The 12,980-nt window shown below is 38.4% G+C and overlaps 1 protein-coding gene across 6 annotated transcripts in view; it reads left to right on the top strand.

Moving 5' to 3' along the window:
- CHD7 (chromodomain helicase DNA binding protein 7) overlaps positions 1–12,731 on the top strand; it is a 185,565-nt gene extending 172,834 nt beyond the window's left edge. For 5 of the 6 annotated variants that reach the window (XM_073331067.1, XM_073331064.1, XM_078851528.1 and 2 more), the window contains 13 exons: positions 807–936; positions 1,310–1,382; positions 1,623–1,680; positions 2,848–3,076; positions 3,246–3,454; positions 3,639–4,316; positions 5,099–5,259; positions 6,945–7,172; positions 7,419–7,862; positions 8,485–8,706; positions 9,159–9,299; positions 9,819–9,923; positions 10,853–12,731. In XM_073331067.1, the coding sequence (XP_073187168.1) occupies positions 807–936; positions 1,310–1,382; positions 1,623–1,680; positions 2,848–3,076; positions 3,246–3,454; positions 3,639–4,316; positions 5,099–5,259; positions 6,945–7,172; positions 7,419–7,862; positions 8,485–8,706; positions 9,159–9,299; positions 9,819–9,923; positions 10,853–11,788 (3,614 nt within the window). In that variant the 3' untranslated portion in view covers positions 11,789–12,731. The remainder of the gene's footprint in view (positions 1–806; positions 937–1,309; positions 1,383–1,622; positions 1,681–2,847; positions 3,077–3,245; positions 3,455–3,638; positions 4,317–5,098; positions 5,260–6,944; positions 7,173–7,418; positions 7,863–8,484; positions 8,707–9,158; positions 9,300–9,818; positions 9,924–10,852) is intronic. The other variant, XM_073331068.1, reaches the window with a different exon arrangement.
- Positions 12,732–12,980: the final 249 nt, after the last annotated feature.

Below are 12,980 nucleotides of genomic sequence, written 5' to 3'. Positions count from 1 at the left end.
GTTTGGCTTGAGGCTCTACAGCAGTTAGGAGCAGTGTGTTGTAGTACAAATCCTAATTGAATTGTGCTGTTCTGCCTATGTACAGCAGCTCAGTTTTGTGGGCTCAGCTGAGGCAAGTCTCGTCTAAAAATCATTTTCCTGCAGTGCACTGTTGGGATCTGCCATTTTCCATCTAGTCAACTTGGGCAGTAAAAAAAGCAAACAGCAGTTTGAAAACTATAGAGGGAACAGTGTCATCTTACTGACATGCATCATCCTAAACCTAATAAGACAGGTTCGCTGGCCTTGCGTACAACCCATGTATGCAGCATTTTTTCAGCTATAATGCGGGTTCTAGCAGGGCCAGAGCTATAGAAAGAGCGGGAGGTGGGGGGTGAAGGAGAAGGGGGTTGAATGTGGAGAACTGCTGCAGAGGTCATAAAGTAACCAGTAAGATGCTTTTCATGTGTCATATAAAATTGGATATTGAAGAAAAGCCTTGAATATCTTCCAGTTTAGTGTTTACTATTGGTTTAAAATGTTTTCACATTAGTACTTTTTGTATTGGCCAAGTTACCCATACAAGAATATTTTGTTACATGAGTAGAAAGAAAATAATTTCTAGGATCCTGAGTTTCTTTATGAAACAGTTTGATTCAAGTCATGGTGGTGATGAGGAAGAGATTTGTTTGTTTTATGAAAATAAATCATGTGCCATTTGTCCTTATGACATAAATCATTCTGTTCAGTTGTGGTGTGATTTTTCTTTTCTTTTTTTTTCTCTTCCCTTCCCTTCCCTTCCCCGCCTTCTACTGCACCCCATACAGGCTATGAGAAGTACAATTCTATGAGAGCTGACCCTTCGCTGTGCTTTCTGGAACGGGTTGGTATGCCTGATGCCAAGGCCATAGCTGCTGAACAGAGAGGGACAGATATGTTAGCAGATGGTGGTGATGGGTAAGAAGGATATTTATAAATAAATAAATAATAAACTGATTTTAATAAAATAAATGCTGTATATATTGGCGTGAGTTCACTTATTGTGTTTACATCTAACTTGAGGATACTAAGTGATAATGTATTAATTAATACAGTGTAAAAAATACTTCAAACTAATATTTTCAGAGAAGCAGATAAATTGAGACAGGTGAACTTGAAACATATTTGTGTATTAATACATCATCACAAATGGATGCTTGGTTGTTTTTTCATACTTGTTCGGTTTTTGTCACTTCTTTTTTGAGACCAATAGCATCAGTAATGTGTGTTGTTTTGGGAAAAATACTTGAGTTCTGTTCTGATAACTATTCTTATTTTAAATTTTGTGTAGAGGAGAGTTTGACAGAGAGGATGAAGATCCAGAATATAAACCAACCAGAACTCCTTTCAAGGATGAAATTGATGTAAGAACCTCAATGTAGTAATGCACATGTGTAATGTTGACATTCAGTGCCTATGTTAAAATGTTCTTAGAATGATGTTTAATTATAAAAGTTCACAAGCTACCAGATAAAACACATTTGTGACAATCATACTTTGCTGCTAGTTTTTTGTTTGTTTGTTTTGGAAGATGGCCCTTTTTCCTCTAAAAGATAAAGCACAACTGAAACCTAAAACTAAAATAACTCTTGTCTTTCTCAAAGGAATTTGCAAACTCACCTCCAGAAGATAAAGAAGAATCCATAGAGAGCCACACGACAAGTAAGGGTCTTGTGAAAGTGAAAAGGGAGGGGCTAATGCAAACTACGTGTTTGTTTGCTATCTGTATTAATGCCAATACTTTGTACTAGCTTGGTCCTTTTGGACAAATCTGTGTTAAAACTTTTTAGTGCTTAGAAAAGCCAAATCTTTCGGAGCCTTAGATCAGGGGTTCCCAAATTTCATTGCACCACGACCCCTTCTAACAACAAAAATTACTTTACAACCCCAGGAGCGGGGACTGAAGCCTGAGCCCACCTGAGCCTCACTGCCCAGGTTGGGGGACCAAAGCCCGAGCCTCACCACTCTGGGCAGGGAGGTGAAAGCTGAAGCTCAAGGCTTCAGTCCCAGGCACGGGCCCTGCAACCTGAGCCCCGCTGTCCAAGGCTGAAGCCCTTGGGCTTTGGCTATGGGCAGTGGGGCTCAGGTTTCAGCCCTGGGCCCCCAAGTCTAAATCAGCCTTGGTGACCCCATTCAAAGGGGGTTGCGACCCCCTTTGGGATCCTGATGCACAGTTTGAGAACCGCTGTCTTAGATCTTTCCATTAATTCTTAGCTACTTGTGAACCATCCCACTTTATTATGTGTCTTGTTCAGTTTCTGATTACACAGTGGGGTTTATGGGATGATCAAAAAAAAACCCTGTATATTTCAGATATGAAAGTCTAGCCATTGATATTTTTCCAGTGGATAATATTGAAATCATTTAAGATGTTTTTCTCTGTAGTGAGGAAGCTTGCCAAGTGTGAGAGTGAAAAATAATAAGATGGGAAATTGTAAACTTAAGTGTTTCCTCATAAGGGACTGAATAACTTTAGTACATATGTTTAGAGATCTATCGCATTAACTTTACTCTCTAATGTAAATCTCTTGATGTCACAAAGTCAATAAGGAAGGTGCATGTGATAGAAATATTAGGAATCAGAGGAAGGCAGTTGGCTATACATAAATCTGACAAATGCTTGTGTAACTTTCTGAGGTAGGTTTTTTACTAATCCTATCTATTCCTCCCTTTCAAACAAAAATAGTTATTCCCAATTTTTATTTATTTCACTTCTAGAGTAATAAAGTATACTTTCACCTTACAAAATTAGAATCCTGTTTAGTAATAAAGACTTTTGACATGCCTAATGTTATCCTTACAATACACAAATACTTTTCTGTTCTCTAGGCAAGCACAGTGAAAGCAATGCTGAGTTAGGCCAACTCTACTGGCCCACCACTTCAACCCTGACTACCCGTCTGCGTCGCCTCATTACTGCCTATCAGCGCAGCTATAAAAGGCAACAAATGAGGCAAGAGGCACTAATGAAGACGGACCGACGGAGACGTCGGCCTAGGGAGGAAGTGAGAGCACTAGAAGCAGAAAGAGAAGCTATAATAACTGAAAAACGTCAAAAGTGAGTTTAAGATTTCTTCCCCCAAATGCCAGAGGAGGATATCTATGAAAATGTATGTTGCCATCACTTCAGTTTTGCTTTGGATGAATAGTTGATCTTTGGGGTCTTCAGGTGCATCTAAACTGCTGTCAGGCCTTGTTCTAACTATTCTTAATTTTTTGCACTCTAGATGGACAAGAAGAGAAGAAGCGGATTTTTATCGTGTAGTTTCTACTTTTGGGATTATTTTTGACCCTATGAAACAGCAGTTTGACTGGAACCAGTTCAGAGCTTTTGCTAGGCTCGATAAGAAGTCCGATGAAAGTTTGGAGAAGTACTTCAATTGTTTTGTGACTATGTGCAGGCGGGTATGCCGAATGCCAGCCAAACCAGATGAAGGTAAGTTTATAATAATAAAAATCCACATGAATAACTTACTCTCTTAAAATCAAGAGACCAATCCTGTTGAAACAGGATTAGATAATAAAACGTAGTAATTGGAAAAATTACAAACTTTGTAATTTTTAAAAACCAATTCATATATTCAATCAGGTTAAACAATGAAAATCCAATTTTGTTACAGAACCACCTGATCTTTCCACCATGATTGAGCCAATCACAGAGGAGCGTGCGTCTAGAACTTTATATCGCATAGAACTGTTACGGAAAATCCGTGAGCAGGTTCTCCATCACCCTCAGTTGGGGGAGAGGCTAAAATTGTGCCAGCCAAGCTTGGATCTGCCAGAGTGGTGGGAGTGTGGTAAACATGACAAAGACTTACTGATTGGTGCTGCTAAACATGGAGTCAGTAGAACAGATTATCACATCCTGAATGACCCTGAACTCTCTTTTCTTGATGCCCACAGAAATTTTGCTCAAAACAGAGGGGCAGGTAATGCAAGTAGTGTGTCTTCACTAAACCCACTGGGTGCTGGCTGCAGTCAAACGCCCCCTATTGTTCCATCCACACCAGTACAAGACGACAAGGCTACAGAACAAGCTGAGTCTAAAATTGAGGGGTCTGAAAATTCAGCAGCCAAAGAAAAGTCTGATATTAAAGAGGAGACAGATATTACAGAAAAAGGCATTAAGCAGGAATGTGATGCTGAGGCTGAGCCTGGACCTGTTAAATGTGAAAGGAAAGCTATAGAAATGAGTACAGATGTAGATCCAAAATCTATTTCTGAAAAAGGTTCAGAAGAGGACGAAGAGGAGAAACTTGATGATGATGACAAATCAGAAGAGTCCTCCCAACCTGAAGGTAATGCACACAGAAATGAACATAGAACAGTCATGAAGCTAATGTTAAAAGTTGTGCCAGCTGATAGTTGGCATCCAAGGAGCTGTTATGGCAGCTGAGGATTGGACAGATGCATCTGCTCCCCAGCCACTCTCCCTAGGCCAATGGTCCAAATAGGGTGGTGTAAGAGCAGCTACAACAGCCCTGTTTCACCTGGGGATTCCCCCACAGCAGGTCAATATCGAGATAGCTAATTGAGCCAATAATATAGGCCCTTGGCACCATCAGAGCACAGAGAGGCTGTAGAAGGGCAAAGGATATGCCCCAACAATTATTCAATAAGTGTCTAAATTACAAGCATTACTGTGCCTCAAGATTATCAATCTTACTTTTTAGTTACTGTTTTAAAATCTTTCAGTAGAAACCTGAAATCCTTCTCTGAAAGGGTTAACAAAATGTTATATTAAATTCCACTTTTTTCACCCTGAAATGCCAATAGTTTGACCTCTGCAAGATTTTGGTCAGCATTTTATAGCAGAAGAATTTAAGTTAGTGGTTTTCTTCAGTAGGGTATGGAAAGCTCCTCTGGAAAAAGAATATTGTTTATGCCAAATGTTACTCATCTCTGAAGCTGCAACATGACTAATCTGTATGACAAAAAGACCAAAAATTTTTTGTCAAATTTTGTTCTTTTAAAAAAAAAAAAAGTGTACCTTTCTCCTCTACATTCCACATTTCAACCAAAGATTTTGAGTTAGGATTGGTTTGTTTGTAGCTAATACTTGGTGATTGTTATTCCTCAGCAGGAACAGTTTCTCAGGGTAAGAATTTTGATGAAGAAAGCAATGCATCTATGAGCACTGCAAGGGATGAAACCCGTGATGGATTCTATTTGGAAGATGGAGATCCTTCAGTCGCTCAGTTGCTTCATGAGAGAACGTTTGCCTTTTCTTTCTGGCCTAAGGTTGGTTCATGATTGAGTGGTACCTTCCTCAGTATGAATAGAATATGGAAAACTTCCTGCTTTATTTCATGAATAGTCTTTCACTTTTGCAGTATGTATGTTTATGGTCTAAGAGAGACCTAGGAAGTTTATGAAATAAGGTTGTAAATTTCAGTTTCTTTGAGAGTAGGCAGAGAAAAAGTAGGAGTTACATTAAGTTCTTTGGTACATACAGGCTGGTAAAATACATTATTTTTCTCGCAAACTATATATCCTTATGTCAACAGAGTCACACTTTCGTTGATAGAAGCAAATGTATGACCTTGATTTATAGGTTTCATCTGCAGAGGCTCCTATAGTGTTAAGAGCAGAGGTTTGGAAGATCACCATTTATGTTGGGGGTGAGGAGATTGTAGAGAGAGCATACGAATGACCTACTTGTTCCATTTTATAATGGAACCATTATATAATGTTGACAGATGTAATTGTATTAAGGTTTCCTGTAAACGTAAGCAGCAACTGTAGATGAAGTTTTATCTTGTATTTTATTTTTGTCACAATGCAGAAAATTATTTAATAGGAAACATCTATAAAACAGTGATTTTGTGATAAATCCTTATAAATTTGTTTCCCGGTTTTGCAAAGAGGGTAGGGAGAGAAATAAAGTAGTAATAGTCTTAAGCTTACTAATCACCATAACAGGGCCATCTGGTTTAGAAACAAAACTTGCTCTAATAGGCTTATTCCTGGGGAAAGCAGGCAGTCTGCTGCAGCTGCTGAGACTTGCTAGTGGCTTTTGCAGTGTTCTGCTGTTCAGGAAGCTAAAGGACGATCCTATTCCCCCTAATCGGCAGTATTTTTCATATAGTGTTTTTCAGTATATTTCAAGCAAGCTAGAATACAAAATCATTGAATACTGAAACGGAAAAATCAAGTGATCCTTCTTTTTCATTTCATAAAATAATTTTAGAAAACATTAAAAATGCTAAAATCAGCTATTGCTAGATTCAGAAAGTTTCACCAAAGGAGTTTAAAGGTTCATAGTAACACATGCTTTTAATCTGTAAATTCTAAGTAAACTAAACTGTACTTAGAATTTTTTTTAATGTACACGCTTCAATGAAATTTGAAGTGATGATGGGTGTGGAATGAAAATTGACATTCATTAGATGTCCCTAGGTTGGTGCCCGTTTCATAATGTTGAACTTTATTACTAGTGACGCTAATGAGGAACCAATTCCTGGGACAGAATTGCAGAATCCAGCCTGCTGGATTTGAAATACCATCGCTTTAAGATACTGATTGCAAATATTTTAATTCTCCTGTCCTAACTGATGATTTTGCTGAACAACTGAAGTTTAGCATTATGTAAACAATAGTGAGTGCTTTGTAAACGTGTCAACTAGTGTAATATTTCTTTATAGAAAACGAGTTTCCCCCAACACACGCTTTAGTTTTAAACTATGAAAAGTAACTTCATCTCTCTCCACCATAATTCTCAACATGTGAACTGTTTTATTTAGAACATGTGAACTGTTTTATTTAGACAACTAGTTTATTTTCTGGTCGGTAAGATTCTGTTAAATATTTTTGCTTGTGTTTCTCAAGTATTCCAGGCTATTAAACTGTGCAGTTGTGCTTAGTCTGACTGAGTTTAAATGACTACTTTCACACCAAATGTTCATTATATACTCTCCTTTATGCAGGACCGAGTAATGATCAACCGATTAGACAACATCTGTGAAGCAGTGCTAAAAGGGAAGTGGCCAGTAAATAGGCGCCAGATGTTTGATTTCCAGGGGCTCATACCTGGGTATACTCCGACAGCTGTGGACAGCCCTCTACAGAAAAGGAGCTTTGCAGAGCTCTCCATGGTTGGTCAAGCCAGCATCAGTGGTAGTGAAGATATCTCTGCTTCTCCTCAGTTGTCAAAGGCAAGTTGGATCTTTCTGGTTACATTATAGAAAAAGGAACCTCATTTTGCATGTTAAGTAACTGGGGGGGCGGGAAGATTAAAAGAAAAATAGGCTGCTTTAAACTGCTTTATTGAATAAAATGAGGTCTTTCTGTCTTTTAAAATGTTTGTGCAATCTGTCTCTCGTATGGTCAAGTGGGCCATCAGATTTTTTCTAACATTCTAACAGCTTTATTGGTAATTAGAAATGCTCATTTTTTATTAGGAAGATGCACTCAATTTATCAGTCCCACGTCAGCGGAGGAGGAGACGGAGAAAGATTGAAATTGAGGCTGAGAGAGCGGCCAAGAGGAGAAATCTTATGGAAATGGTTGCCCAGTTACGAGAGTCTCAGGTGGTCTCAGAAAATGGACAAGAAAAAGTTGTAGATTTATCAAAGGCCTCACGAGAGGCAACAAGTTCTACCTCAAATTTTTCATCTGTTACTTCTAAGTTTATCTTGCCTAATGTGTCCACACCAGCGTCTGATGCCTTTAAAACTCAAATGGAGTTGCTGCAAGCAGGTCTTTCACGCACACCCACAAGGCATCTACTAAATGGTTCTTTAATGGATGGAGAACCGCCCATGAAGAGGAGGAGAGGAAGGAGGAAAAATGTAGAAGGGCTTGATCTATTGTTTATGAGCAACAAACGGACATCGCTGACTGTTGTAAGAGAGCAGTATTTTTTTCTGTTTGTTCCTCTGTATCTATTACTCTAGGTATCTGAGTGCTATTGTAGTCAAAATTACTGTGTAGAAATTTCCTCTCTTTACTAAGTCCATCAGCTCCTCGTTCATATTCGGAGCTATATTTTCTTCAGTTAAAGACCAAAATGTTATGAATTTCAAATTAAGCACTTTTAACTGTGACAAATGACAACTTTGTTATGTGTAGTAATCACCTCTTAAATAGTAACTACAAATTTCACTCTTCACAAAAACCTTATAGGTGCACTGAGAAAATGGAATTCCAGTTTGAGGTTTTACTGAATACTAATTATGGTGAAAAGAGGAAAGATCAGGGACTCTGCACTGGGAACAGCTAGAAAATAGTCTCAAAACTGGGCTTTTGGGCTATAATGTGCACTTGTAAAATAATCGCTAAACTTCCCAAATGTCCTTAATGTTACAATATTGCTTTCTATGGTAAGATTTATTCAAACACCTTTAATAGTCTAGGGAGATTCTCTGATGGGTAAGCTCTGATTTTAGCTAGTCATTCTGGGAAATCACTTATCCCAGGTAATATTCCTTAGACGAGAAAATTCATACCCACATCAATTTTATGCAGGAGGATGCAGAAGTGACCAAAGTATTTGAAGACGATATGGAGACCCCACCAGCAAGAAACATTCCATCTCCTGGACAACTGGACCCAGACACTCGGATCCCTGTAATTAACTTAGAGGATGGGACCAGGCTGGTGGGAGAGGATGCTCCTAAAAACAAGGATTTAATTGAATGGCTTAAATCACATCCTACCTATACGGTTGATATGCCAAGTTATGTACCAGTAAGTAGATGTTACATATAAAACTATAGCTTATATCAAATTAGTGTGGCTTTAAGGCTTGAGAAATTGAAGCAAGTTTCTTGAAAGAGATTGTGAAGACCAGGCATACTTATATAGTGTCTGATGCTACATCCTGTTGAAGTCAGTCCTAGTTTTCTCCTAGACTTCATTGAAAATGGGACCCACAGGTTGCCATAGGTTGTTGTTTTAACTTCATTTTTATATTTACATTTAACAGCGATGTGTGTATTGGAAAATATACATCAAATTGTGCAGAATGTTTGTTTCCCTCTGGCAAAAAAAGGATAAGATTTTTGAGAAAATCTTAAAGAAAGGAAATTGGCTATATAGAGTCCTAAAAAATTTTGTTGCAATGAGTTGGTTGAAGGGTTATTTCTTTTGACCGGAAAATGGAAAAACCTAAAGCAATACATTTTGTTTTCTCCTTTTAGAAGAGTGCAGATGTGCTGTTTTCCCCATTTCAGAAGCCGAAGCAAAAACGACACAGATGTCGAAACCCTAATAAATTGGATATAAATACGTTGACAGGAGAAGAGAGGGTACCCGTTGTAAATAAACGAAATGGAAAGAAGGTAATACTTTGACTAGTCCTCTACTCTGCTAGAGCCGTTTCACAGCATCTCTAGCACCCAGGAAGCAAGTCTTTCATGCCAAGATGATTTAGGGGGCCTGCATCCCCCCCCCCCAATTTACATCTCTTTTAGCTAGTGGGTGAATAATTTGCTGAACAATGTTTGACTTCTTTGTGAAATTTTTAAAATGAAATATTTAACTAACTTTTTAAATTATTGACTCTGCTTGAATTACAAATATTAATTCAAAAATAATCAGACTTCCAACTAGTATCTAAGGGCTTGTCTATACAGACAGTTAGTACACACCATGCTAGAACACTATAGATTTACACCCAAGCTGGCCCCACATGAAGTTTCAGCAAAGACATGACCTAAGATGGACAGTATCCCTTAATCACCTCTGAATTGCACCACTAAAAGTCATTATAACCTCCTTTTAGAAAATAAAAATAATCTACTGCATATGAAATGTGTGCATTGTTTCATTCTTTAAAAGTCATTAATGTTTGTAATTAGATGGGTGGAGCTATGGCCCCTCCAATGAAGGACCTGCCAAGGTGGTTGGAAGAAAATCCTGAATTTGCTGTTGCTCCAGACTGGACTGATATTGTTAAGCAGTCTGTAAGTATAAGACTCAGTTGTGTTCCATTTAAAGTTTATTTGCAAAAAGAAATCAACACTGTATACATTTTCCCCACATAGGCATTGACTGTTAAGCCTTTAGCCTGTAGCTTGTTTTGAACTAAGGAAATATTAGTGGCAGGATGGGGTTATCCGGCATTTGGGAGAGGATGATAGAAACATGCGTGGGATTGCAGTCGATCGTGCACTAGTGGCTACCTTGAACATTTATTATACATTAAGGTTTTTTCATAATCATATAAATATGAGTGACTGCTAAATACAAATACTCATTCACTAATTGAATATGAATCAAATAATGGTCACATCCATATAAGAAATGGATTCTTCAATTGACGCATATTGGTATCAACCAGCATCCAGAGGTTAACTTTTCCGGCTGTTCATTTTAAAAGATTGGTCTGAAGCAGAAGCAAGCAACGCTGCAAATACTCATTTATTCTGTTAAAGTGTAGGGTAATGCCCAGCTGATAAACAGTAGTTCAGTAGAAACAGAAAAACCGTGACCAGCGTGTAATTGCAGTGTTTTCATCGTATTTTAATTGAATTTGGTGAGCAGTCTGTGAAATGTGTTTCACAGGTTTGATTCTATTCAGCATGTTTTGTCCATCATTGTGATGATATGTATAAAATTAGCATTTTTTGCAGTTCACTTTGTTCCGTTTCCTATGCTTTCTGCCAGCTCCCAGCATTCATGTTAGTCAGTCTCCATTAGTCATTTGCCAAATTTGAGGTTTTTTTGTTATAACCAACATGGAAGAATTCAAAATATTGTATAACAATTCTTCTCTCTCTCTCTCATGACACATTAAACATATATGCTGAATATTGAACACTGACAGTGCATAAGCAACCATTCCTATTTAAAGTATATTGATAACGAATCTTTTTTTCACCTCTTTGTTCAGGGTTTTGTTCCAGAGTCCATGTTTGACCGTCTTCTCACAGGACCAGTTGTGAGAGAGGAAGGAGCAAGCAGAAGAGGAAGAAGGCCAAAAAGTGAAATTGCCAAAGCAGCTGCAGCAGCTGCCGCTGTAGCTTCAACTTCGGGAATCAACCCACTGCTAATGAACAGTCTATTTGCTGGAATGGACCTCACAAGCCTTCAGAATCTACAGAATCTACAGTCTCTCCAGCTTGCTGGTCTCATGGGCTTCCCTCCAGGACTAGCAACAGCTGCGGCTGCTGGAGGTGATTCTAAAAATCCAGCTGCCATGCTGCCTCTGATGTTGCCAGGGATGGCAGGATTGCCCAACATGTTTGGACTGGGTGGATTGTTGAATAACCCCATAACAGCTGCTCCTGGAAACACCACTCCTGCCTCCAGTCAAGGAGAAACTGAAGATGGCACTTCAAAAGCAGAAGAGAAGAAAAATGAGAACGAAGAGGAGAACAAAGACTCTGAGAAAAGCACAGACGTTGTTTCTGCTACTGACTCTGCAAATGGATCTGTCAGTGCTCCCACTGCTGCCACCGCCACCAGCAACAACACTGGATTGCCCACAAACCCTCTGGCCTTCAATCCTTTCCTGCTGTCCACCATGGCTCCTGGCCTGTTCTACCCATCTATGTTTCTACCTCCAGGACTGGGAGGATTGACACTGCCTGGTTTCCCAGGATTAGCCGGACTTCAGAATGCAGTGGGCTCCAATGAAGAAAAGGCTACTGACAAAACTGAAGGGGCTGCATTTAAAGAAGAGGAGAATTTAGAAGGCAGTGATGCAGAGGAGAGCCTTGATAAAACTGCAGATTCCTCCGTTTTAGAAGATGAAATAGCACAGGGTGAAGAATTAGACTCGCTTGACGGGGGGGATGAAATAGAAAACAATGAAAATGATGAATAACCAGTACCAATTACAGTTAAAGTGTTTTAAACTTTTGACAAGTGGTAGTCCTACTGTTTACACTCACAGTTAATGTCCATACTTAGTTTTTATAAGCTGTTCTGTAACATAGTGTAGCAAAAAAAAAAAGTTTCAAGTCATGTTATACAGATGTGTCAAAAGGTATCTTGGTCATTAAGTATTGTGCAGTGCATTATTTATTATCCCTAGGAGAGATGAAATTTGAGAGGTGATCATGTCTTTTTAAGGAAATTGACATAATGCTCTGCTTTTTTTTTCTTTTGGTACCATTGGTATTATTATAAAAGCAGCAATTTGTAATCAAGTGGCACTAATAGAAGGAAGTGCTGCTTAAAGGAAGTATGAAGTTATATATTTAATTTTTTTTTATTTTTAATTTTTGCTGTGAAGGTCAAGATGAAATTTACCATACATATCATACTTGCGCATCATTTTGACTGTATGGGAGTTCATACACTCGCGCGTGCACACACCCACACACACACTCTTTCTGACAATCTCCATGATAGTGTGAATGTCTCTGTCTTGAGACACAGCAATAATAAGGCAGCTGTTGAATGTGAAGAGTACCTTTTGGAAATTAACCCACTGAGAAGGTTCTTACAGGATAAAACTACAGTTTAATCGTCTCGTGATCTTGTAATGCACTGGTATAAACAAAAAAAAAAGAAAGAGAAAAAAAAAAAAGAAAATCAGGTACCTTTTTTAAATTAAAGGACTTTGTTACTTTAGCCACAAAGCTAAACAGCATTACCTCAACTCTAAACTAGCCTTGAAGTTTACAGACATGACTTTGTAAATGTATTGTTTCCTTTGTTGTGATGTCTTTTCATTTTTTTCTTTGGGAACTGCTATCATGTAAGATAAGATGTAAATTGCTGCCAACTGTAGTAATGATGCTTTTAATAAAAGTGGCCCATGATATGCAGAGCTGTGATTACAGAATGTAGCGTTTAGAGACATGACCAATGGTGTTCTCTCTCTCTCTCTCTAGGTGTGGGGTTTTTGGTTTTTTGACGGGTTGGGGGTATATTTGCAGTAGAAGCAAAATACATCATTGTGGCTTTTTGTACAGTTTCTTGCTATATCCTCTTTTACTAGATTAACTGTTAGTAATATGTTGAACTGATTCGTCTTCAGGAGCCTAAGCGGGATGAAAAATCTTGAATTA

The sequence above is a fragment of the Lepidochelys kempii genome, chromosome 2, assembly GCF_965140285.1.
Source record: "Lepidochelys kempii isolate rLepKem1 chromosome 2, rLepKem1.hap1, whole genome shotgun sequence".
Lineage (NCBI taxonomy): Eukaryota > Metazoa > Chordata > Testudines > Cheloniidae > Lepidochelys > Lepidochelys kempii.
Note: the sequence above shows the minus strand (reverse complement) of the source record. Positions and strands in the feature narration are given on the sequence as shown.